The 26,311-nt window shown below is 37.2% G+C and overlaps 1 protein-coding gene across 10 annotated transcripts in view; it reads right to left on the reverse strand.

Moving 5' to 3' along the window:
• TANC2 (tetratricopeptide repeat, ankyrin repeat and coiled-coil containing 2) overlaps positions 1-26,311 on the reverse strand; it is a 363,388-nt gene that overhangs the window by 132,846 nt on the left and 204,231 nt on the right. For all 10 annotated transcript variants that reach the window (XM_044938797.2, XM_044938800.2, XM_044938803.2 and 7 more), the window contains 2 exons: positions 9,946-10,094; positions 4,358-4,544 (listed from right to left, as the gene is read on the reverse strand). In XM_044938797.2, coding sequence (XP_044794732.1) covers positions 4,358-4,544; positions 9,946-10,094 — 336 coding nt within the window. The remainder of the gene's footprint in view (positions 1-4,357; positions 4,545-9,945; positions 10,095-26,311) is intronic.

Consider the following 26,311-nt stretch of genomic DNA (forward strand, 5'->3'; position numbering starts at 1 on the left):
TGCACTGAAGCGACCCAGAGGGATGGTATGGGGAGGGAGGAGGGAGAGGGGTTCGGGATGGGGAACACGTGTATACCCGTGGCGGATTCATGTTGATGTATGGCAAAACCTATACAATATTGTAAAGTAATTAACCTCCAATTAAAATAAATAAATGTATATTTAAAAAAATAAATATGAAAAAAAGGTACACTAACAAACAATAGATGTTATTGTTTGAAATAATGTAAGCAATATTTAATTTGGAAAAGTAGATATTTCTATTATCAGTGGGGAAAATACTTAAACAAAACATATTAAAACAGTTAAGACAGGCAAGCCTTGATATTTCCACGGTAATAACAATATCTTTGATTATTATTACTTACGCCACATACAATTTTCTTCTAACTCAAATGCAATGAAAAAAAACTGAAGAGAAACAAGTTGTTTCTCAAGATAAGCTGCACATATATAATTTGATAACTACTCTACAATGTAAGTAATTTTAGAAGCAGAAGACATTATTCTCTTTCTTGTCTCATGATTCTGCAAGTAAATGTTTCAGTATTTATATACATTAAATAATGGAAGTTTACTATTCTCCAAATTAGCTCTGTTATCCACAAAGGTACTTACTTTTACAAGGAACACAATTTTGGAAATAAACCAGAAAAAAATGAGGAACACTGTTATATGTCAAAGCGGGAATCTCATTTTTAATTTCAGAACATTATGAACATTTATTTTGAACATCCACTGACATGTTAAGCTTCCACTTAGAATGTACTTGCAAACGGATTTTGTCCAATCTGTCAGCACCATGCCCACTGCTTGAATAAATATATTTCTAAAGTACTCTTTTTTGGTATGTCAATATTGATGACATGCAGTTACAGACACTAATAATACTGACAGAAGGACCCAGGAAGAGGTTTGGCTAGAGATTATAGAAGTCACTGTGCCAAAATGAATCATAAAAAGAACATAGGAGAATAGTCAATGGAGAATTTGAAACTCTACTATTTATTAAAAATTTAATAATAATGTTCCATCTTGCACCCAATGGTCACTCTGCTGCTGCTAAGTCGCTTCAGTCATGTCCGACTCTGTGAGACCCCATAGACGGCAGCCCATCAGGCTCCCCCATCCCTGGGATTCTCAAGGCAAGAACACTGGAGTGAGTTGCCATTTCCTTCTCCAATGCATGAAAGTGAAGAGTGAAAGTGAAGTCACTCAGTCGTGTCCGACTCTTAGTGACCGCACGGACTGCAGCCCACCAGGCTCCTCTGTCCATGGGATTTTCCAGGCAAGAGTACTGGAGTGGGGTGCCATTGCCTTCTCTGAATGGTCACTCTAAACACTGTCAAAAAAGTAACTGAAAGTACCAGGTCAGTCATCCTTCATCTCCCACCCTTTCACTCTTAAGCTTTCTTTCCTTTTTATAAATATTTACTGAGCACCTACCATGCTACCACATTTTCAGTTATTGGACTAGGCGCTACAGATATGGATGAATAAGGCACACTTTCTAAATAGTCTAAGGATGAAAAGCAGGGTCTCAAAGGGATTATAATACTAGTGTTAAATGCAACGATACAGATATGCTCTATCTGGGAACATGGAATAGTAATAGGTACTGGAGAGGAGGTGGAGTGGAGAAATGAAGAGAGGGGGTGGTGGCAGTGGGGACTGAATACCTAAGGTGATTCTTAAAAGTATGTGGGAATTAATCAAATTTAAGAGGGGGAGAGGAGATTACAGGCAGAATGATCAATACGGGCAAAAGTAGAGAGGTGAAAAACTGCAATGTGTCAGGTTACCACAAAATTTAATGTTAGACTCTAGTAGTGGGATTAAAGGCTGGAGAAATTGGCTGTGGACAGATCAGGAGTGATCTGATCAGATTTGGTTTCCAGGTAGATTACTGCACCTTACAGATAACAGAATCAAAGTAGTAATCATTTTTCAGTTAATTTGCTTTGGTTGGCTGTGGGAAAAACAGACTTAGAAAGGACAAGAAGAAAAAGCAGAGAGAACAGTTAGATCTGTATCAATCTAGGTTTAAGGTAATGAGGATTATGAAGGCAATGCTAGGAGAGATGAAAAGAAAACACAGGGATGAGAAATACAGGGGAAGGAAGGAGGCAAGGATTCCCCTTGGCTTTCTAGCTTGGTTCCTGAGTAGATAGTCATGTCACAATAAGGATATTTTAGACAATTTTATGCAAGTAAATCTGAAAAAGATTTAAACAATTATTAAGGAAAACAGATTCAGGAAGGAAAAAAAATTTTAAGTCCTATAGTATTAAATACATTGAAGTAGTAGTTTAAAAAATCTGCATGAAGAAAATATCAGGATCTTCCCGAAGCAGGACTCAAACCCACGTCTCCTATATTACAGGTGGATTTTTTACCTGCTTGAGCCATCAGAAAAGCCCACTTTAATGGTAGAGCCTACTAAACGGTCAAGAAACAGATAATTCCAATTTTCTACAAATTATTTCAGAGATTAGGAAAAGAGGCTATTTTTCATCATATTTTATGTATGTATTTTGTTTTGTTAAAATATTTAGCTCTTTAATGATAGTATATTCATAAATACTCCTCATATAAAGAAATCACAAGTTAGAAATTATGTTAAATACTGAGAGTATATAAAATTATTAGATAGGAATCTGCCTTTAAGGAGCTTTGGAGTAAGTTTTGAAATCAGGAAGTTTGAGTCTTCCAACTTTGTTCCCTTTTTCAAAACTGTTTTGACTATTCATGGTCCTTTGAGATTCCACATGAATTTTAGAATGGGTGTTTCTACAAACAACTTTGTTGGGATTATGATAGGGATTTCAATAATTCTATAGATTGCTTTGAGAAATACTATCTTTTAACAATCCATGAACAGGACGTATTTCCAATTATTTAAGTCTTTTAAAAATTTTTTCAGTAATGTTTTATAATGTCTAGTGTACAAGTCTTTTACCTGCTTGGTTAAATTTACTCCTAAGTCTTTAATTCTGTTTGATCCTATTGTAGTGGAACTGTTTTCTTAACTTTTTTGGTTATCTATTGTCAAAGTATACAAATGCAATTGGTTTTTGTATGTTAATTTTGCATCCTGTAAAAATATTCTTTTCATTGGCTCATTATTTAAAAAGAATAAATTCACATGCTGATATAATTCATTTAAGTGAAAGAGATATGCTTAGTTGACATGGCATTAAATTATTTGCCATAACATCTAAACAAATATTTTGATATGATAACCTTTAGAAGCAAGCCAAGGAGAAGGCAATGGCAACCCACTCCAGTACCCTTGCCTGGAAAATCCCATGGACGGAGGAGCCTGGTAGGCTGCAGTCCATGGGGTCGCGAAGGGTCGGACACGACTGAGCGACTTCACTTTTACTTTTCACTTTCATGCATTGGAGAAGGAAATGGGAACCCACTCCAGTGTTCTTGCCTGGAGAATCCCAGGGATGGGGGAGCCTGGTGGGCTGCCATCTATGGGGTCGCACAGAGTCAGACACAACTGAAGCGACTTAGCAGCAGCAGCAGAAGCAAGACAAATGAGGAAAAAATACTTTATTGTCTTATTTCCATTTTCCTGCCCTCTTCAGTGCCTGTCATTTGTTGAGCAGCCTTTCCTCATTCCTTCCCTGAAACCTTTACCTTCCTTGGCACTGGTTATATATACTGCCTTAATTTTTCTCCTGTTTGTCTGATCACTCCATTTCTGTATCCACTGGCTCATTCTCACACCTCTCACCTCCCCCTGATCAATCAGAATGTTCCCTAAGATTCTGTGCTCAGTCTTGTTTCCCCCCTTTGCACTTCTTTTCTTCAGATTCTTTTCCCAAACTTTCCTCATTTCCATGTGACTGAGTCCCCTTAACAAGAATACAACAGGCAGTAAGTATATGACAGACTGAGAAATACCAAGAAACTCTACTAGTTTAGTGAGAAATGAACTTTTTCTGAATGACTTCTGTCGGTAGATGGATGATGTAAGTGAATTTACAAGAAGAAGTAGGAAGAACTTTTTCTATTCACCCCTTCTTTCACCAGATAGTATCTTTATTTATTTACTTTTTGCTTATTCAGGGTATTTTATTTTCATAAAGTAGACAATCTCAGACTTTTGTACGATCAGTGAGATAATGTCTTTAAAGGACTGGTTAAGCAGGGAGGGCCACCTCTTTTTTTTTTATGCTTTATGCCTCTCTACAGCAACATTAAAAAGAAAAGGACACATATTTTATACATATATATAAAAATATATCTCAATACCTGAAAAGCAGAATTTTTGAAAACCTTAAGCTTGTATAATTATTACAAAAAGAAAAAAGACGCAAAATGATTAGTATATAAACCAACTCACCAATGATTCCACTATCCCTGCTCTCAAGGGTGGAGGTTGGACTTGTGACGGCCCCATAGCTGCCGTCCTTGGCGGTCGCACTTGTACTGACTGGTGGGAGAGTGGAACAGGGGCTACTGGCTGGTGGAGAGGCAGTGCTGCTAGTCAGGGTGGAGCAGGGACTTATCCGCTGGGTGATTGCTGAGGTCTGGAGAATTGAAATGAAAAACAAGATAAGCTGATCAGCTGTTAAGTGAAAGTGTATCTTATGGTAAAACATATGCTTTGATAACAAAAAGACAAAAAATCTACATGCACAGCTTTTACAGCTACTAGGTTCTGTTTGTTTTTGATTTCTGGTATAAAGCATTCTGTGTTCTATAATTAAGGTGAAACTTGATAAATTTAACATGAGCAGAGACTGTGGTCTGTTTTTTCTGCCTAGGAAATTTACAGTGACAAGTAGTCTTTATTATTGTTATGAATTAATAGATGATTTTTTTAATTCATCAAAAATTTTTCTTGCTGCTTTCAATCAACATAAATTTTCTGAAGGCTTAGAACTTGGTCTTGCTAATAATTTGCTTTGGATAGAAAAAAAAATCTTTGCAGCCAAGAAGTAATAAGATGGGCTTTTTTTGATACATAGGTGGCTTCACAGAGGTAATAAATGAATGTAGGGAAAATGCCTATCTAAAAGTTTGTCAAATGAAGTAGAATAATATTAATTTAATACAAACAAAATAATTTCTCTGTAAAAACTGATTACAGACAGATCACCGAGTAACTCTTATACCTGAAGTTACCTCCTTTTTACATTTTTGATTGGAGACTGATGGTAATATATTCTGGTTTACCTAGTTTAATGACAATTCATTTTCTTTAGCTCTTTCTACCCAAATAAATTAATGAAATAATGAGTGAAAGTATATACGTTTTTTTGAAAACTTAAGAAATTTTTTCCTTTTCAAAACAGTAACTGGTCAATGGCAGAATTACTTGAAGGAGGACTAATGATAAATTTGACATTTGAAAAAAAAAGCATTTCAATTTCTTTACATATAGAGTCTACTCATAATCTCTTTGATAAATTGAAGAGTTACATTTTATAACTTGATTGGAAAATATGTTGATCACTGGTTATGAGAATACTAAGGCTCTTTGACTCGTCCCAAAATGAGTGCCAGATGCAATCCCCCGTATTTAATTATCTGTGTTGAATTCAGGTTTTGATTTTAATTTAAATGCTATAACCAGGATATAAAAGATACATGGAACTCAACCAAGCATAAATGACTTTCTCAGAACACTGCAATCAAGTAAATCTTTTTAATCATATAACTAATATTAGAAACTGATTCTTCTTAATAATACAATAAGCCCTCAAATCTATGCCATTTCTCTTCTATATAATTTTTCACCATTGGAGGGAGGAGTTTCAATTTCTTTGTAATTTCCTCTATTTCTACAAAATGATGTTAGTCTATTAGAGCATGAGTAGGGCTTGCAGGAGAATTACCTGTGGAATGTAAAAAACAAGTTTCACTACAAAACTGACAGATACTGAACCCCACCCCAGTCTTACTAAATTAGAATCCTCCCTAGTTAGAATATGGCATAGCAATTTTTAACCGCCTCATTCTCATTCAAGAAACATGTGGGTACTTTATTAGAATTGTACTAGAATCTTTTTACATTAGATATATCTATAGTCATTCCATATTGAAAAAGTTTCATTTTGGTATGAATCTATTACTTCTATGGTAACTCATTTCCATTTCCAGACAAGATTTTCAGCCTGTTCTCTGAGAAAGGAAACTATTATATGCATAATACAGCAAAAGTGAAGGTTAAGCTCAAATGACATATTATTTTTACTCTAAGTTATTTTCTGGAAAATAAAGCATTTATCACAGAATATGTGCTTTAAAAGCTTTAACTGTAAAAGCAAAGCTTAAAGATCAACTCATTCAGAAAGCAGAAAATTTGTTTCATGGCTTATGAATTTAAAGGCAAGTCTTATATTTACATAGGGCTTCCCTGGTGGCTCAGAGGTTAAAGCATCTGCCTGCAATGCAGGAGACCTGGGTTTGATCCCTGGGTCGGGAAGATCCCCTGGAGAAGGAAATGGCAACCCACTCCAGTATTTACTTAAGGAGGCTAGTTAATGAGATACTCTTTTAGGCACAGAAAGACAACATTATTTACTCGCCATACTGTAGGCTAAAATGGACACCTAATCAAGCCACTCTACTTCTAAAACCTTTCGGTGGTTTTCCCATTGATCCCATTGGATCCCAAACTCCCAATCTGGATCTCTTCAAGGTCCTACATCCTAATACTCCAGAAACTACAGAGAAAAGAAAATACAGTGGTCAATGACTATCACTTTGAATATCTTGTCTTTTGCAAAAAAATGTTATATGCTAACTTGTGTGTGCTGGATTCTGTCATTATTAACACTGTTCTGAGGACACCATCACCACAGGTCTTCTTAAACAAAGCATATCTTTGTTAGTATGCTCTTTAGCACAGATGAAAGTCACTAATAATCTTCCTAAGACTAGAAATTTCAGTGATCAATTCAGCCACTTTCTTAGGTGGTTCCAAGACAGTGTCATGGTATATTACATTTCAAGCAGGCTATCATGTAGTTTTATTATTAATATCTTACATTTGTTTAATGTTTCAAAGTTCAAGTTTTTTTTAAAAAAATGTTACTACCTTATTCCTTCTTATCAACCAAGTATGAAGTGTAAAAACTACACTAAATATAAAAGCTATGAAGCAAGTTCCTCCAACTCATACAGTTTCTGAATACATTTACATATAAATTATATTACATACTGTTTTATATCTTTTGTTTGCATGACATTTTACAGCTTAAAGTGCTTTCGTATTCATGATTTAACTTGATCTTCACAACAATCCTGTCATTATTTCATATTACTCTGGACTGGTATGGTGTAGCTGTTGAGAACATAAGTTGTAAAAGCAGACTGCCTGGATTTGAATACTAGTCCATCACTTTCTGGCAGTGTTTCTTTTTTTCTTATCTGAAAGTTGAAATATTAAAAGGACTCTACCACACTGAGTTGTAAGGAAGCTTAAATGAAACAGTGTAAATAAAGCAATTAGTACAATGATTATACATAGTAAACACTTATTTAATGTTAGTTACTATTAACTTTGAAAAACCTAAAGCTGAGAGAGGTTAAGTGACATGTCCAAATTTACAAAATGGTAGGTGGTAGAGCTGGAACCGGAACACAGATTTTCTACCTCCTGGTTCAGTGACTTTTCTATTACGGCATCACTTTAGCTACATCAAATCAATGATACTACTCATTTACTTATTTTATGATGAATCACGTAGTAAATGCACAAGTAAGGCACACTCTATTGACTTGGGGCTTAATTCAGAAATCACTGCAACATGCGGTGACAATAAGGCATCTCAAAAGCAACCCAATATAAATTTTAGCACCTGAAGAAATGTCGCATTTTAGAAACAACAGTGTCCTTGGCAAATTCTCAGATTGTAATGTCATGTCGCTTGGTCATTATTATAGCAGTCATATTTTAACCTGACATGAATATCAAAAACTCATAAGTAAAATAGATGTTTTATTTATATCAATTTTTAAAAAGCCCTCAACACATATCATTTTAATTTTCTATTCAGATCACATGATACAGACATGGTTACAATGTAAATTAGTTATGAAAAGAAATCAATACCTGTCATCATGAAGCTTACCTTCTTGCATGAGCTCAAACAACCCCTCACAACTAAATATGTCATGTAATAAATTAATGATAAGAGCTATAAAGCAGGGTAAGGGGATACAGTGATGGGCAGGGGCTATTAGATAAAATAACTAAGGAAGGCCTTACTGAGGAGATAACACTTGAGTAGATCACTGGATGAAGTGAGGAAGTGAGTTATGTGGAAGAACATTCCAGTATAAATGAATGTTTTATGTGTCTGAGGAATGACAGGAAGGCCAGTGTTGCTGGAGAGCTGCAGTGAAAGGGACAGGGGCAGGAAATGATACAGGACAGGCAGCGAGGGGTCAGATCAGGCAGCCCCTTTCTCGTCATGCTAAGGATTTCAGATTTAGGGTTAAATCTGGGGGATACAGTAGAAGATTGAGAGCAGAAAAATACTGGGCTGGCCAAAAAGTTTGTTCAGGTTTTCCACAATGGCCTATAAAAAAATCTGAACAAACTTTTTGGCCAACACAATAAAAGGACCAGATTCACATTTTACAAGGGTCGCGCTGGATTCTGTGTAAACAGACCACAGGAGGCAAAAGTGGAAGCAGAGCCCTGTTAGGAGGCCATTTATTCAGGCAGTAAAATACTTACTGAACACTTACTAATAGAAGAGTTTGTCCCAGGTGCAGAGGATACAGCAGTAAATGCGAGTGTGCTCAATCGCTAAGTCATGTCTGCTCTCTGAGACACCATGGCCTATCTGTCGTCCACCAGGCTCCTCTGTCCATGGAAATTCCCAGGCAAGAATACTGGAGTGGGTTGCCATTTCCTACTCCAGAGGACCTCCCTGACCCAGGAATCCAATCCAGTTTCCTGTGTCTCCTGCACTGAGATGAATATTTAGATCATTAATTTTTCAGATTTTCAGTTTTTCTAATGTATGTATCCTAAAGTTTTTAAATGCATATCTTTATATACTACAAGTTTTGTTATATTTTGTTTCTATTATTTCAGTTTAAAATATTTTCTAATATTTTGTGATTCTCCAACCTAAAGGCTACTTAGGAGTATATTAATATCCAAATACCTGGGGATTTTGATTTTCTATATATTATCTTTTAGCTATCATTTTCTAAGTTATTTTATAATCAATTAATTCTACTAAAGTAGTGAAAGTTGCTCAGTTGTGTTCGACTCTTTCAGACCCCATGGACTATACAGTCCATGGTATTCTCCAGGCCAGAATACTGGTCTGGGTAGCCTTTCCCTTCTTCAGGGGATCTTTCCAACCCAGGGATCAAACCCAGGTCTCCCACATAGCAGGAGGATTCTTTACCAGCTGAGCCACAAGGGAAGCCCAAGAATACTGGAGTGGGTAGCCTATCCCTTCTCCAGAGCATCTTCCTGACCCAGGAATTGAACTGGGGTCTCTTGCATTGGCGGTGGATTCTTTACCAACTGAGCTATCGGGAAAGCCCTACATCTGGCAAGATCTGGTCCATGAATCAGCATATTGTAAATTTGCTAAATAATCCATGTGTATCTGAAAACAATGTGTATTCTGCAATTTAGGGGTATGGTGCTTTTATACACACACACACACACGTCTTGTTTGTTGGTTTAGTTATTTCCTCATTCATTCAATAAAGGAATCAAAACCTTGAAGTGGCTTTTTAAACTTAAGAATGGAAACTAAAAGGTGTTCCATAAACTGAAGAAACACAGTGGTTATGGAAAATGAAGTTATATTCCAGGCCTGAAAAGGCATTTGACACTTGGGATCATTGTTCTGACAAGACCCACATCCACGCCCTGCAACAGTTTTTCTTTCCTGGTTATAATAGGCCGATTCATCCCATGTTTCAATAAGTTGATGGGAAGCAGTTTACCTGATTTTCATCCTGGACTTCCATGTTGTACTGGTCACCTGGCTGAACTTCCGTGACTTTCTCCCCAAGGAGGAAACCCAGACGAGTCATGAGTGTGTTTGCTGCCTCATCTACAGATGGAGGGGGACCAAGTTCCTGTTCAGCATCACCTGCAACAGGAAGGCATTGAAACACCTGAATCTTTCAAAATAAAACGGCCAGTTTTACAACTATTTTTACATTCTGTTTGGTCATTTCCTTTGTTTTCACATTCTAAATCCAAAATTATGAAGTCCCTGACCAGAAGCTTATTTTTCCACTGTTACCTATTACAATTGACAGTCTACTCAGAATTCTCAATATATTTACTTGAAACCCTTGAGTCTGAGAGAATGTTTCTATAACTCACTCAAAAGAAGTTTCCCATTTCTGTGGCAGTTGGCTTTCCAATACAAGTCCTAGTCTTGGGGTCTAGCTCCTGGCCACAATCACTGCCTTCATTCAGGTTCTTTTATCTCTTTTTTCTTAGTTTGTGTAAATATTCTTTTTTATTTTAAAATCAGTTCAAACTTACAAAAAAGTTTCAAGAATAGTACAAAGAACAATTTTTTTTCCCTTAATCACTTTAAAATATAGACACGCTACCCCATCAGGCCCAGATAGTATGCATTTTCTATGAACAAGGACATTTTCTTACATAACCACAGTACCAACAGAGAAATCAGGAACCTAACATTTTACATTATGATCTCATCCACAGACCCCATTTAAGTTTTGATTTTTATCCAGTAACGTCATTTCTAGCAAAAAGATCCAATTCAGGATTAAGCAATGCATTTAGTTCTCAGTTTTCTTTGACTCTCTGAATCTCAAACAGTCCCTTAGTCTTTTCTTAACTTTTCACAACCACTTTTGAAGATTATACGTCAGATAATATACCATGTCCCTCAATTTCAACTTTTCTCATGATATCTCACAATTTAATTTAGGGTAAGCATTTATGGCAGCACTTTCACAAAATTAATGCTGTGTTAACTTGGATCACTTGGTTATGGCAGTGTCTGCCAGGTTTTTCCACTCTAAAATTATACAATTTCTCTTTGTAATTAGTAAGTGTTTTGTGGGGGGATACTTTGAGAATATATACGTATTCCAGCCCTCACCAAATTTTGAAATTAAAAAAAAATGTTTGATAAAAATACACGTAACAATATTTGTCATTTTAACCATTTTTAAGCATACAGTTCAGTGGCAATAAGTGCACTCACAACATTGTGCAACCATCTCCATTTTCAGAACTGTTTAACCACTGCCCAGAGAAACTGCCTCCACTCAACCAAACTTCCCAAGCCTAGTAACCTTTATTCTACTTCCTGTTTCCAGGAACTTGTCTATCCTAGGCACCTCATGTAAGTGGAATCATACAATATTTGTCCTTTTATGTCTAGCTTATCTCACTTTGCACATTTTCAAGGTTCATTCATGTTATAGCATGTATCAGAATTTCACTCCTTGTAACGGCTAAATTCTATTCTATTTTATGTACATACCCATTTAGTTTATTTAGTCATCTGTCCATCATACTGGACACTTGAGCTGTTTCCACCTACTAGATATTATGAATAATGATTGCATCAACACTGGTATACAACAACAGTTTGAATCTCTCCTCAATAAACTTTTGCCCACTATTTTTAGCATCCATTAATGTTTCCCAGTTAAATTAATTACTATCATGCTTGCCAAATAGTAAGTTTTCTAAATCCATCACTCTTTTACAGTTTAGTTTCTTTTCCTTTATCTATGTGTCTATGTACCTACCTATCTGAACTCACAGACTCCTATTTTACTCAATGAGTTATAATCTGTTACTGTTATTATTTATTTTGTTGCTCCAATGTCCCAGAGTTGGCCAGGCAAGCCTTTTCACTTTGGCTCCTGTAGCCTTCTGACACACCCCTGTCATTTTCTGAGTACCTCCTTGCTTTCTGTCACGAGATGCTGCAGGTTCCTCACGCATTTTCTCTGCCCTAGCCCTGGAATCAGTCCTTTTTTCCAAGAAAGCCTGATTTTTTTTTAAGTGAGTAAACGTATTAGAATATCAGATATGCTCATCAGATGAGGATGCCACTGCCCTGCAGGTCCACCACATGGGCAAAATTAGACAGTTATGTTCTTACATATATGCATACACACAGCTCTATATTCATTTTAATCTGTAAATCCATATATAAACACTCCCCCTAAAGTTCACAGATGAGGCCTAATTCAATGCCACAGGGTTAAATCTGAATTTCTTCCTTTCCAAGGTTGTAACTTTTCTGCAACAGTGAAAAACCTGTTCTTCATTTTCCTTACTTATTTAATCTATTCTCCTTGCATGTAACAAATCTCACTGCTGCTCACTGCTACCCTGCACACAGGTGCTCTACTCACTCTGGTTGGGTTCCTACCTGAACTATCACTTTCCCAGTCAGGTCATTTTTTCAAAACTGATGTGTAATTCATAAACCATAAGCTCTTCCCCCTTAGAGTATACAGCTCAGTGGCTTTAGTATATTCATAAGTTTATCACCACTCTAATTCCTGAACATTTTCATCACTCCAAAAAGAAACCCACTCAGGTTTACTTTTTCGCCCTGCAATTTAGACCCCTAAATTTTTTGATCTATGGCTTTCACTGTAATCTTCTGTTTCCAGTCTGCTATCTTCATTCCATACAATCAGTTTTTAAGCTTCTGTATTTAGGCTATTTTTCAGGGGTTACCAACTACAGATATTGTTCTTTTTCAGACCTTTTCACTGAAGGCTGCTGAACAAAGTCAATATGAGAATCCTCCTTAGCCTCATCGTCAAAATAAATTTATTTCCAAATAAAGAATTTATAGAAATTTACAGATATAAAAAAGAGCCAGGGAACTCAAGATGATCTATTTTAAATGTGATGCAGAACTAATTTACCTAAACTGAATTTATCTGTTTACACCAACTTGATTCACTGTCAACATTTTCTCAGATTTTGTTTTACGCTCAAGTATATTTATAACAATTCACAGTAGCACATATCCCATATATGGTATTACCAAAATCTTTTTTTTTTTTTTTTGCTATCCTTTCACCCTAGCAAGCATTAACTATAGTGTGTCATATGGTTTGATACAAAAGCAAAATAGCTTAATTTCTTTGGATAGTCTGTGTTACACATTAAATCACGCCAAATGGCAAGAAAATGAGATTATCTAGCCCCAAAAGTCCATGGGGACTGTAGCCTGCCAAGCTACTCTATGCATGGGATCTTCCATGCAAAAATACTAGAGTGGGTTGCCATTTCCTACTCTAGGGGATCTTCTGACCCCAGGATCGAACCCATGTCCCCTATGTCTCCTAAATTGGCAGGCAGTTCTTTTACCACTGAGCCACCTGGGAAGCCCCACATTTTTGTACAGCATTACTGAACTCAAAGTGTGGAAAATCTGTATAGAATTCTTATTGGATTTATGTCAGAGTAGAAAAACAGGATCTACATTCCCTTCTCCACTTCCTCTCCAAGAAACAACAAAAATGGATTTCTCTGCCACAGAACAGAAAGATATCCCTGGGGCTTTATTACCTCTATAACACCCAACATTATAGACAGTTCCTTCTCTTTCTGCCTCTGCCCAACTAAGGTACTCTAAAAAAATCTCAGGAAAAAGTTGTTACATATGCAAATGCATCTTTGAAACAAGTACCCTAAATCTAAAAAATAACACAAATGAATGTATATAAAAAACAGTAACAGACTTACAGAGAGAGAAAACAAACCTGTGGTTATCAAAGGGGAGAGAGAAGAGAGGGGGGTTAAATCAGGGGTATTGGATTGCAGATACAAACTACTACATGTAAAACAGATAAGCAACAGGATATACTGTTCAGCACAGGGAATTCCACCCATTTTCTTATAATAATCTTTAATGGAATATAATCTGCAAAAATAATCACTATGTAGTAAACCTGAAACTAACACAATATTTTAAGTGAAATATACTTCAATAAAAACAAACAAATCCCCTCTCTTCATTCAAGCAAATTTCCACCTTTAAACCCTTGCTAGAAAGAATTTTTTGTTTTGTTACTAGAGTGTGTGGAATTTCTAAACTACTAAGGCATCTATTTAATACTATTAAAATTTATCAAAGCCTACTACAATAACAAGAATACTTATAGTACATGAAATCAAAAGTAAACAGATTCTGGGTAAAACACTAAAAGTTATTTTGAAGATATTTATAATAAAATGCAAAAGTCCCTGACCTCTTTAGATTTCACAACATACTAACACAATACATACAAATGGCAGGCAGAGACTATAACTACATTATCATTTCATGCATTATTCACAAAAGTCCAAATGTTACTCACTTAAGAAAGAGGCCAGCAGAAAAATAAACCAAATTCTTCCTTTTTCTTTTAGGCTCTTTTACTCATGTTACAGTTATTCTTACTATGTCACTCTAGTGTCTTAATTGTTTTCCTAAATATTTCTTTTAAAGGATACTAATATTTATTATTTTGAAGAAGTCTCCAAGTTCATATCTTTTATATACATCAAAGGACTGATGGGAGAAATGATATAGTGACCAGATTTTGCTGAAATTACTACAGAAAAAAACGGGGAAGATATTGATAAAACAAGTTGTCAAAATTATTGAAGCTAGGAAGTTAGTACATAGCAGTGCACCATTCTATTCCCCATCACTGTGAATGTTTGGAACTTTGAGAAAAAATTATGCAGGGAAGTTTCTTTTAAATAACTTAGTGATTCTCAAATGGTGACAATTCTGCCCCCAGGGAACATGTGGCAATGACCAGAGGTATTTCTGGCTGTCACACTGTGGCGAGGGGTGTTGCTCCTGGCCGCTGGTAGGTAGAGGCCAAGGATGCTGTTAACCATCCTACAATACACAAGACATCTCCCCACAACAAATGATTGTCTAGCCCCGAAAGTCATTAAATAGTATTAAGGTTGAAAAACCCTGAAACAGCTCGAATCACCTTATCCTTTGTTGTCGGTTCAGCTGCCAGGTCGTGTCTGACTCTTTGCAACCTCTTATCCTTTAAAAATCTATCAAATTGAATGAACTCAACATAGCAGGAAAACAAGTGCTCAACCTGTTACTTCTGAGGATTCTTATTAATAAAATTGCCTCAATTTCCAACTTACTATGCATTTTTACTCTTTGGACCATTTCCTTCCTGAGTGTAGGGCCTGTTTTCTGCACTACTACATTCTGCTATAGTCTTTTCAGTCTTCAATGAACCTTAGTCTTACGGTGCGTGGTGTGTGCATGCATGCTCCGTTGCTCAGTCATGTTAAACTCTTGGCGACCCCATGGACTACAGCCCACCAGGTTCCTCTGTCTATGGAGTGGGTTGCCATTTCCTTCTCCAGGGATCATCCTGATCCAGGGATTGAACACGGGGCTCCTGCAATGCCAGGAGGATTCTTTACTACTAAGTGACCTGGAAGCCAATGGTGCAGGGACAGGACTTTATTGGAGTTATATTGTATATGTCAAGGGTGGGGGATTATATCATGACACAGAACAAGTAAATGAAACTAAAAATATATCTCAGTTTTTCAGATTATCTTTTAAAAATTATAACAACATCCAGAACATATGGGCATTAGTTTATATGCCAGGTACTGTTTCTAACCATTTTATATACATTAACTCATTTAATGATCGTAACAACCCAATGAGGTAGGCAGTCTTATCCCCATTGTATGGATAAGGAAAGTGAATAATAGAGACTTGAATAACTTGCCAAAACCCATAAACTATTAAGTAACTGAACTAGGAAATCTGGATCTAGACCTCAGGCTCTTAATCCCTAAGCTCTACTGTCATCCTTGATTCCAGCCTCTCACAATGTTGCTAGGTATCATTTCCTACCTCCCCTCTGCCGAGCATATTTGTTCAAAACTCAAAATTCCTCTGAAATTGTCATACCGAATATCTTACCTATCTTTCTGTCTCATCCATGACCATTCAGGCAACGTGAAGAATGTGTCATCTTCCTAATGTTTGGTTTAGGCATGTTTATGCCCAATGAAGGTATGAGCCTAAACAAAGATAGCACTTTCTTTGAGTGGGATCCTAGTGTGACTTCTTTAGTAACGATGAACTTGGAATATGATACACAAAACAAGATGGCTGGTAGGTTGTTGAAAAATAATCACTATAAGACTATTATACACAAAATAAACCATATATCATTTATACATTTTGTTGATTAAAGCTACTGAAATTTATCTTGGCTATTTGGAAGCAGTGTGTTTATGCAATAAGCTTTGATTGAATGAGGAAGACAGCACCTTAAAACTAAATATTCTAACATTTACATGGATATGGAAAGGTCTGGGGATAGTAAAGAAAATGTGAAGAAGAATGAGTGCTGTTACTTAACATCAAGATTTAATATAATGCTAAAATAATTAAGAGGGAGTATGAATGGTACAAGCATAGACGAAAAGACCAGGAGAACAGAATAAAAAATCCAGAAACGTATCTATACAAGTGGATTCACCTTATTTAGGACAGAAATGCCACTGCAATTGTTTAGTAAGAGAATGGCATTTTCTCTTCTTTTTTAATTTTTATGAGTATGCTACATTTTACTTGCAGTGGGTAATATGAAATTTGACAATAATGGCACACTTGACAATAAAGACTATAAAGCAATATCTTCTGGACATTAATGTAAAGAGATGGTGTCCATCTACTATGAAGAATCTTTACGTACAATGATGAAACAATAAACAGATAAGTATACATCCCTATCCATTACTCCAAATCTTCTTTGATAAAACAATGTGCTTCAAGTAGACCCATTAATTTTATAATATGTGTTTTAACTAAATTGTATATATAGACAAAAATCCCACCAAAAATATTCACACAGGGCCTCAGATATTACAGGGTGACCCTGAGAGAATGGCATTTCAGTAAACGGTGATGGATCTCTATGTCCGAATAAACATGAAACCTGTCCCTACCTCTTCCCATACACAAAAATCAATTCCAGGTGGAATATGGACCCAAACACAAAAGAGAATACATTTTCTGGAAGGCAGCCTAAGAGAATATCTTCATGAACTAGGACTAGGCAAAGATTTCTCAAATAAGCCACAAAAGGCACTAACCCACAAAAGAAAAAGATAGGTTAAGTTTATTAATAAGAAAAACTTCTGTTCACCAAAGATTCCACTAAAACAGTAAAAAGGCAAGCTACAAAGTGGGAAGAATATCTTTAACTCAATCTTGCCTGTTACTCCAGTTATCTCTTGACTTCCTACTTTTGCATTCCAGTCCCCTCTGATGAAAAGAACTTCTCTTTTTGGTGTTAGTTCTAGAAGGTCTTGCAGGTCTTCATAGGACCATTCAGCTTCAGCTTCTTCGGCATTAGTGGTTGGGGCATAGACTTGGATTACTGTGATATTGATTGGTTTGCCTTGGAAATGAACAGAGATCATTCTGTTGTTTTTGAGATTGCATCCAAGTACTGAATTTCAGACTCCTGTGTTGACTATGAGGGCTACTCCATTTCTTCTAAGGGATTCTTGCCCACAGTATTAGATATAAGAGAAAAGGAAAGATACATCTATCTGAATGCAGAGTTCCAAAGAATAGCAAGGAGAGACAAGAAAGCCTTCATCAGTGATCAATGCAGAGAAATAGAGGAAAACAATAGACTGGGAAAGGCTAGTGATCTCCTCAAGAAAATCAGAGATATCAAGGGAACATTTCATGCAAAGATGGGCACGATAAAGGAAAGAAATGGTCTGGACCTAACAGAAGCAGAAGATACTAAGAAGAGCTGGCAAGAATCCACAGAAGAACTATATAAAAATGATCTTCATGACCCAGATAATCACGATGATGTGATCACTCACATAGAGCCAGATATCCTGGAATGTGAAGTCAAGTGGGCTTTAGGAAGCATCACTACAAATAAAGCTAGTGGAGGTGATGGAATTCCAGTTAAGCTATTTCAAATCCTAAAAGATGATGCTGTGAAAGTGCTACACTCAATACGTCAGCGAATTTGGAAAACCCAGCAGGGGCCAGCCACATGCCTGAAAAAGGTCAGTTTTCATTCCAATCCCAAAGAAAGACAATGCCAAAGAATGTTCAAACTGCTGCACAACTGCACTCATCTCACATGCTAGCAAAGTAATGCTCAATATTTTCCAAGCCAGGCTTCAACAGCATGTGAACTGAGAACTTCCAGACATTCAAGCTAGATTTAGAAAAGGCAGAGGAACCAGAGATCAAATTGCCAACATCCACTGGATCATCAAAAAAAGCAAGAGAGTTCCAGAAAAACATCTACTTCTGCTTTATTGACTATGCCAAAGCCTCTGACTGTATGGATCACAATAAATTGTGGAAAATTCTGCAAGAGATGGGAATACCAGACCACCTGACCTGCCTCCTGAGAAATCTGTATGCAGGTCAAGAAGCAACAGTTAGAACTGGACATGGAACAATGGACTGGTTCCAAATTGGGAAATGAGCACGTCAAGGATGTATATTGTCACCCTGCTTACTTATATGCAGAGTACATCCCGTGAAATGTCAGGCTGGATGAAGCACAAGCTGGAATCAAGATTGCTGGGAGAAATATCAATATGCACCCTTATGGCAGAAAGCAAATAAGAACTAAAGAGCCTCTTGATGAAAGTGAAAGAGGAGAGTGAAAAAGTTGGCTTAAAACTCAACATTCAAAAAACTAAGATCATGGTAACCGGTCCCATCACTTCATGGCAAATAGATGGGGAAACAATGGAAACAGTGAGAGACTTTATTTTGTTGGGCTCCAAAATCACTGCAGATGGTGACTGCAGCCATGAAATTAGAAGACGCTTGCTCCTTGGAAGAAAAGCTATGACCAACCTAGACAGCATATAAAAAAGCAGAGACATTACTTTGCCAACAAAGGTCCATCTAGTCAAAGCTATGGTTTTTCCAGTAGTCATGTATGGATGTGAGTGTTGGATTATACAGCAAGCTGAGTGCTGAAGAATTGATGCTTATGAACTGTGATGTTGGAGAAGACTCTTGAGAGTCCCTTGGACTGCAAGGAGATCAAACCAATCAATCCTAAAGGAAGTCAGTCATGAATATTCACTGGAAGGACTGAAGCTGAAGCACCAATACTCTGGCCACCTGATGGGAAAAACTGACTCATGTGAAAAGACCCTGATGCTGGGAAAGATTGAAGGCCAGAGAAGGGGACAACAGAGGATGAGATGGTTGGATGGTATCACCGAGTCGATGGACAGGAGTTTGAGCAAGCTCCGGGAGTTGGTGATGGACAGGAAGCCTGGCATGCTGTTGTCCATGGGATGGCAAAGAGTTGGACACGACTGAGCGACTGAAGTGAATATGGGGCAAAAAGACAGTTAACCTGTTTTTCTGGTATAACTGTAAATTGGTAGCATAAAATTTGGAAAAAAAAAATTAGATGGAACATATTGAAACCCCATGACCCAGCAAGTCCACTACTATATACCAAAATGAAAAGTAAACACAGGGGCTTTGAAATAGATGTGGCAAACATTCATAAAATTGTTCATAACAGCCAAAGTTGAAAATGCCCATCAATAGTAGACATACAATGAAACACGACAGCAATAAAAGAGAATCTCACAAACATACAATTAAACAAAAGAAGAGAGGCTCAAAAGAGTACAGGTTAAATGATTTCATTTATGTAAAGTGTGAAAACTGTCAAAGGAAATAAATGATAATGCAGTCAGATTAAAGGTCACACTTACATGGAGTGGAATATGATGCAGAGGAAGCATGAGAAAAGCTTCTGAGGTGCTGGGAACGTTCTGTGTCTGAACTTAGGTAGTGGTTGTACAGGTGTTCATGTCATAATTTCACAGAGATGCATAATTATTATTTGAAATGTTGTTCAGTCGTGTCCTCTTTGTTGCAACCCCATGGACTGCAGCACACCAGGCTTCCCTGTCATTTACTACCCCCCGGAGTTTGCTCAAACTTATGTTCACTGAGTCGATGATGTCCTCTGTCTTGTCCTCTGTCATCCCCTTCTCCTCCTGTCTTCAATCTTTCCCAGCATCAGAGTCTTTTCCAATGAGTTGTCTCTTTGATATCTTTCTGTATTTATGTTATATTTTAACTTTTAAATATGATAGAAAATGTACTGAAGTCATAGGACACTGGGTTTAAGAATGAAACAATAGTCTCAATACTTTTTTTTTCCTTCAAGAAAGAAATCTACAACTATTGAAAAACTAAATAATGCTATATATAGTTAAAATCTGTGTAAAAAATTACCTCACCATTCCTCTCTTACATTGTTTTTGTTTAGTCGTTGAGTCGTGTCCAACTCTTTTGTGACCCCATGGACTGTAGCCTGCCAGGCTCCTCTGTCCATGGGATTTCCCAGGCAAGAATACTGGAGTGGGTTGCCATTTCCTTCCCCCCTGCTCCTTAAACCAGTTAACAACTTAAAGTGGAAAAATGACATAAGGATAGAAAGAAGCCAATATATACAAGAACTACTCTGTAAATTAAAGGAATAGTGAGTTGAGAGATAAACAATTACACTTGTCCTTGAAGGATGGAGGAGGAAAAGGTGGAGAGTAGGTTTTTTTCAGGAGACCATACTTGAAATACTTATTTGATTTCTTAACAACAGAGTGAGGGAAAAAGAGAAGAGGGAACAATTTTCAGATTCAAGTTCTGTATGACTTACCAGTTCAACACAAAGACAGAACTCCAAGATTCTAATGAGGTGGATGAAACTGGAGCCTATTATACAGAGTGAAGTAAGCCAGAAAGAAAAACACCAATACAGTATACTAACGCATATATATGGAATTTAGAAAGATGGTAACAATAACCCTGTGTACGAGACAGCAAAAGAGACACTGATGTATAGATCAGTCTTATGGACTCTGTGGGAGAGGGAGAGGGTGGGGAGATTCGGGAGAATGGCATTGAAACATGTATAATATCATGTATGAAATGAGTCGCCAGTCCAGGTTCGATGCACGATACTGGATGCTTGGGGCTGGTGCACTGGGATGACCCAGGGGGAGGGTTTGGGGAGGGGGGAGGGAGGGGGGTTCAGGATTGGGGGCACGGGTGTACCTGTGGCGGATTCATTTCGATGTTTGGCGGAGCTAATACAATATTGTAAAGTTTAAAAATAAAATAAAATTAAAAAAAAAACTGAAAATATAGCATATTTAGTGTTGTTTTAAAAGAGTGTTGTATTTCTGTACTACAGAAGGAAATGGCAACCCACTCCAGTATTCTTGCCTGGAAAATCCCATGGATGGTGGAACCTGGTAGGCTATAGTCCATGGGGTTGCAAAGAGTTGGACACGACTGAGCAACTTCACTTTCACTTTCAGTAATAGTAACAGTAACTTATTGAGATATTACTCTCTGGTACTTTTCCAAGTGCTTTACATATATTAAATCATTTAATCTTCACAACATTCCTTATCTTACAGATAGTAAAAGTAAGGCACACAAAGACCAAGTTTTTGCTTGACCATGGTTACAGAGTTAAGACAGTGTGTGTTAGTCGCTCAGTCATGTCCAACTCTTTATGACTCCATGGACTTGTAGCCCACAGGCACTTCTTGTCCATGGAATTCTCCCAGCAAGAATAGTAGACTACTGGAGGGGGTAGCCATTCCCTTTTCAAGAGTTAGGCATGAAAGTGAAAAAGTGAAAGTCGCTCAGTGGTGTCTGACTCTTTGTGACCCCATGGACTGTAGCCAGGCAGGTTCCTTTGTCCATGGAATTCTCCAGGCCAGAATACTGGAGTAGGTAGCCTTTCCCTTCTCCAGGGGATCTTCCCAACTCAGGGATGGAACCCAGGTCTCCTGCATTGGAGGCGGATTCTTAACCATCTGAGCCATAAGGGAAGCCCAAGAATACTGGAGTGGATAGACTATCCCTTTTCCAGCCGATCTTCCCAACCCAGGAATCGAACTGGGGTCTCCTGCATTGCAGATGGATTCTTTACCAGCTGAGCTACGCAGTGACAGTCAGTTTTGAAGTACAGGCTGCCTGGCTGTTGGACTCATTATGTGGATAGGAAATATGTGATTATTAAGTACAAATTGTTTAAATGGTTATCTTATTAATGGTATCCAGCAGAATAACTTCCACAGACAATATAGGAAAGCAAGAATTAATTCAATAAATATTTACTAAGTACTTTCTGTGTGTCCAGCACTGTGTGAGGTATTAGATACACATTTATGGACAATGGAGACAGTCCCTATCCTTAAGGAACTTATAGTCTCGTGTGGAAAAGAAAGTAATTTGATTTAATCATAGTAATTTAAAAGCTGAGAAATTTAATGCAGGCAAAAAACAGGATGCTGCAAAAAAGCAAGTGGCAAATATTTCAGAATATTTTGGTGTTTATTTTTCTGGATGACGTGAATTTTCTTTTCAGAGGTGGTTTAAACTTCACAACATCTGCAAAAAGTCCCTTCTACTTAAAGTTCTCAAACTGCAGAGGGATTAAACGATGACTTAAACTGTGCCAAGAAATGAATGTCTAATAGCTAATGTATCCAAATCGCTAATCTGTATTCCTAACATGGCAGGCTACACAAAGAATAGTTCCACAGACTTTTAATTCTCAGCATTCTCTTAGCATTTTCTCATCGGGTTGTTTACATTTTCCTTTATGATCTGTTAATTATAAACTGCCTGTTCTCATCTATTTCAAGACTCAGAAATTTGTACCACATTTAATCAAATAAAGAAACCCATGCTTTCTCTCTAACAGAGTTACAAAACCTATGATTAGCTTAGCCCAATTGCCAGAGTAAACCTGGTCATGTTTTCATTTCCTAGCTCTTAAATGGTAACCTAAATTTTTTCTTTTCTGATGAAACTGGAAGTGAGTTACTGATGTTCTGATGAATATTGGAAACGTGACTGATAAATAGTGGCTGCTATCTGTCACAGTAAGCTCTAGAGCTGACATGGAGCTCTTCCACATCCTCCCCAAACTGAGCTCCTGATTTTTAAAGTCACTGCCTACCAGTGATCAACAATAAAAGCAACACCTGGGTTTCCCTGGTAGTTCAGTAGTAAAGAATCCATCTGCTGATGACATGATTCTCTACGTAGAAAACCCTCAAGATGCCACTAGAAAATTACTATCAATGAATACAGTAAAGCTGTAGGATATAAAATTAACACACAGAAATCCCTTGCATTCCTATACAACAACAATGAAAAATCAGAAGAAGAAATAAAGGAAACAATCCCATTCACCATTGCAACAAAAAGAATAAAATACTTAGGAATAAATTTACCTAAAGAAACAAAAGACCTGTATATAGAAAACTATAAAACACTGGTGAAAGAAATAAAAGATGACACAAATAGATAGACCATGTTCACAGATTGGAAAATCAATATAGTGAAAATCCGTATACTACCCAAAGCAATCTATAGATTCAATACAAACCTTATCAAACTACCAACGGCCTTTTTCACAGAACTAGAACACATCATTTCACAATTTGTATGGAAACACAAAAAACCTCAAATAGCCAAAGCAATCTTAAGAAAGAGGAATGGAACTGGAGCAATCAACCTTCCTGACTTCAGACTATACTACAAAGCTACAGTCATCAAGACAGTATGGTACTGGCACAAAGACAGAAATATAGATCAATGGAACAAAATAGAAAGTCCAGATATAAATCCATGCACCTATGGACACCTTATATTTGACAAAAGAGGCAAAAATATACAAGGAGAAAATACAGTCTCTTCAACAAGTAGTGCTGGGAAAAATGGTCAACCACGTATAAAAGAATGAAATTTGAATGCTTTCTAACACCATACACAGAAATAAACTCAAAATGGATTTAAAGATCTAAATGTAAGACCAGAAACTATAAAACTCTTAGAGGAAAACACAGGCAGAACACTCAGACATAAATCACAGCAAAATCCTCTATGACCCACCTCCCACAGTAATGGGAATAAAACAAAAATAAATAAATAGGACTTAATTAAACTTAAAAGCTTTTGCACAACTAAAGGACTAGAAGCCAGGTGAAAAGACAGCTTGGAATGGGAGAAAATAATAGCAAACAAAACAACTGACAAAGAATTAATCTACAAAATATACAAGCAGCTCATGCAGCTGAATACCAGAAAAATGAACAACCCAATCAAAACTGGGCAAACGAACTAAACAGATATTTCTCCAAAGAAGACATACAGATTGCTAATAAACACATGAAAAGATGTTCAACATTATTCATTATCAGAGAAATGCAAATCTAAACCATAATGACACAGAATCTCATGCTGGTCAGAATGGCCATCATCAAAAAGTCTACAAACAATACATGCTGGAGAGGCTATGGAGAAAAGGGAACTCTCTTACACTGCTGGTGGGAATGAAAACTGGTACAGCCACTATGAAGAACAGTGTGGAGACTCCTTAATAAACTGGGAACAGAATTGCCATATGAACCAGCAGTCCCACGGGTGGGTATACACACTGAGAAAACCAGAATTGAAAGAGACACATGCACCCAATGTTCATGCAGCACTATTTACAATAGCTAGGACATGGAAGCAACCTAGATGCCCATCGGCAGATGAATGGATAAGGAAGTTGTGGTACACATATACAATGGACTATTACTGAGCTAAAAAAAGGAACACATTTGAGTCAGTTCTAATGAGGTGCATGAAACTGGAGCCTATCATACAGAAAGAGAAACACAAATGCTATATAATAACATATATATGGAATTGAGAAAGATGGTAATGATAATCCTACATGCAGGGCAGCAAAAGAGACACAGATGTAAAGAACAGACATTTGGACTCTGTAGGAGAAGGCGAGGGTGGGATGATTTGAGAGAATAGCACTGAAACATGCATATTACCATACGTAAAACAGGTGACCAGTGCAAGTTTGATGCATAAAGCAGAGCACCCAAAGCCAGTGCTCTGAGACAACCCAGAGGGATAAGGTGGGGAGGGAGGTGGGGAGGCAGGTAGAGGCGGGTACAGGATGGGGGGACACATGTATACCCGTGGCTGATTCATGTCAATGTATGGCAAAACTGCCACAATATTGTAATTATCTTCCAATTAAAATAATTAAAACAATAGACAAAACAAAACAAAAACCAATAAAAAACCCAGAGAAAAAAAAGCATGGATGAAGGCAAAAAAAGAATCCATCTGCCAACGCAGGAGACACAGGTTCATCAGTCCCTGGTCCAAGAAGACCCCACATGCTGCTGGCAACTAAGCCCACCTTTGTGTGGATATATATTTTAATTTCTCTAGGACAAATACAAAGGTGTATAATGGCTGGGTTATAAAGTTTAAAAGTTTAACTGTATAAGAAATCACTTGTTTCCAAAGTGACTGTTCAGTTCACACTCTCAAGTAGTATGTAACAGTTCTAGTTTCTCTATATCCTCACCAATGCTTGCTATTGTGAAACACTTTGATTTTAGCCATACCAAGGGTGTACAGTGGTATTTCAAGGTTTCACTTTGCATTTCTCTGATGACTAATGCTCCTTGGAAGAAAAGCTATGACTAACCTAGACAGCATATTAAATAGCAGAGACATTACTTTGCCAACAAAGGTCCATCTAGTCAAAGCTATGGTTTTTCCAGTAGTCATGTACAGATGTGAGAGTTGGACTATAAAGAAAGCTGAGAGCTGAAGATTTGATGCTTTTGAACTGTGGTGCTAGAGAAGACTCTTGAGAGTCCCTTGGACTGCAAGGAGATCCAACCAGTCCATCCTAAAGGAGATCAGTCCTGGGTGTTCACTGGAAGGACTGATGCTGAAGCTGAAACTCCAATACTTTGGCTACCTGAGACGAAGAACTGACTCACTGGAAAAGACCCTGATGCTGAGAAAAATTGAAGGTGGGAGGACAAAGGGATGACAGAGGATGAGATGGTTGGATGGCATCACGGACTCAATGGCCATGAGTTTGAGTAAACTCCAGGAGTTGATGATGGACAGGGAAGCCTGGCGTGCTGCAGTCCATGGGGTCGCAAAGAGTTGGACACGACTGAGCAACTGAACTGAACTGATGACTAATGATATTGTGCATCTTTTCATGTATTTACTGGCCCTTCTTACATCTTCTTTTGTGATTATCTCTTCAAATTTTTTATACTTAAAAAAAATTAAGATTCTTTTATTATTTGTAAGGATTCTTTATATTGGATACAAATCTGTCAGACATATGTATGCTAATATTTTCTCCTATTATATGGCTTGCCATTTCCTGTTATCAAAAGTGTCTTAAAGAGTGAATGTTTTAAATTTAG

The sequence above is a fragment of the Bubalus bubalis genome, chromosome 3 (assembly GCF_019923935.1).
Source record: "Bubalus bubalis isolate 160015118507 breed Murrah chromosome 3, NDDB_SH_1, whole genome shotgun sequence".
Lineage (NCBI taxonomy): Eukaryota > Metazoa > Chordata > Mammalia > Artiodactyla > Bovidae > Bubalus > Bubalus bubalis.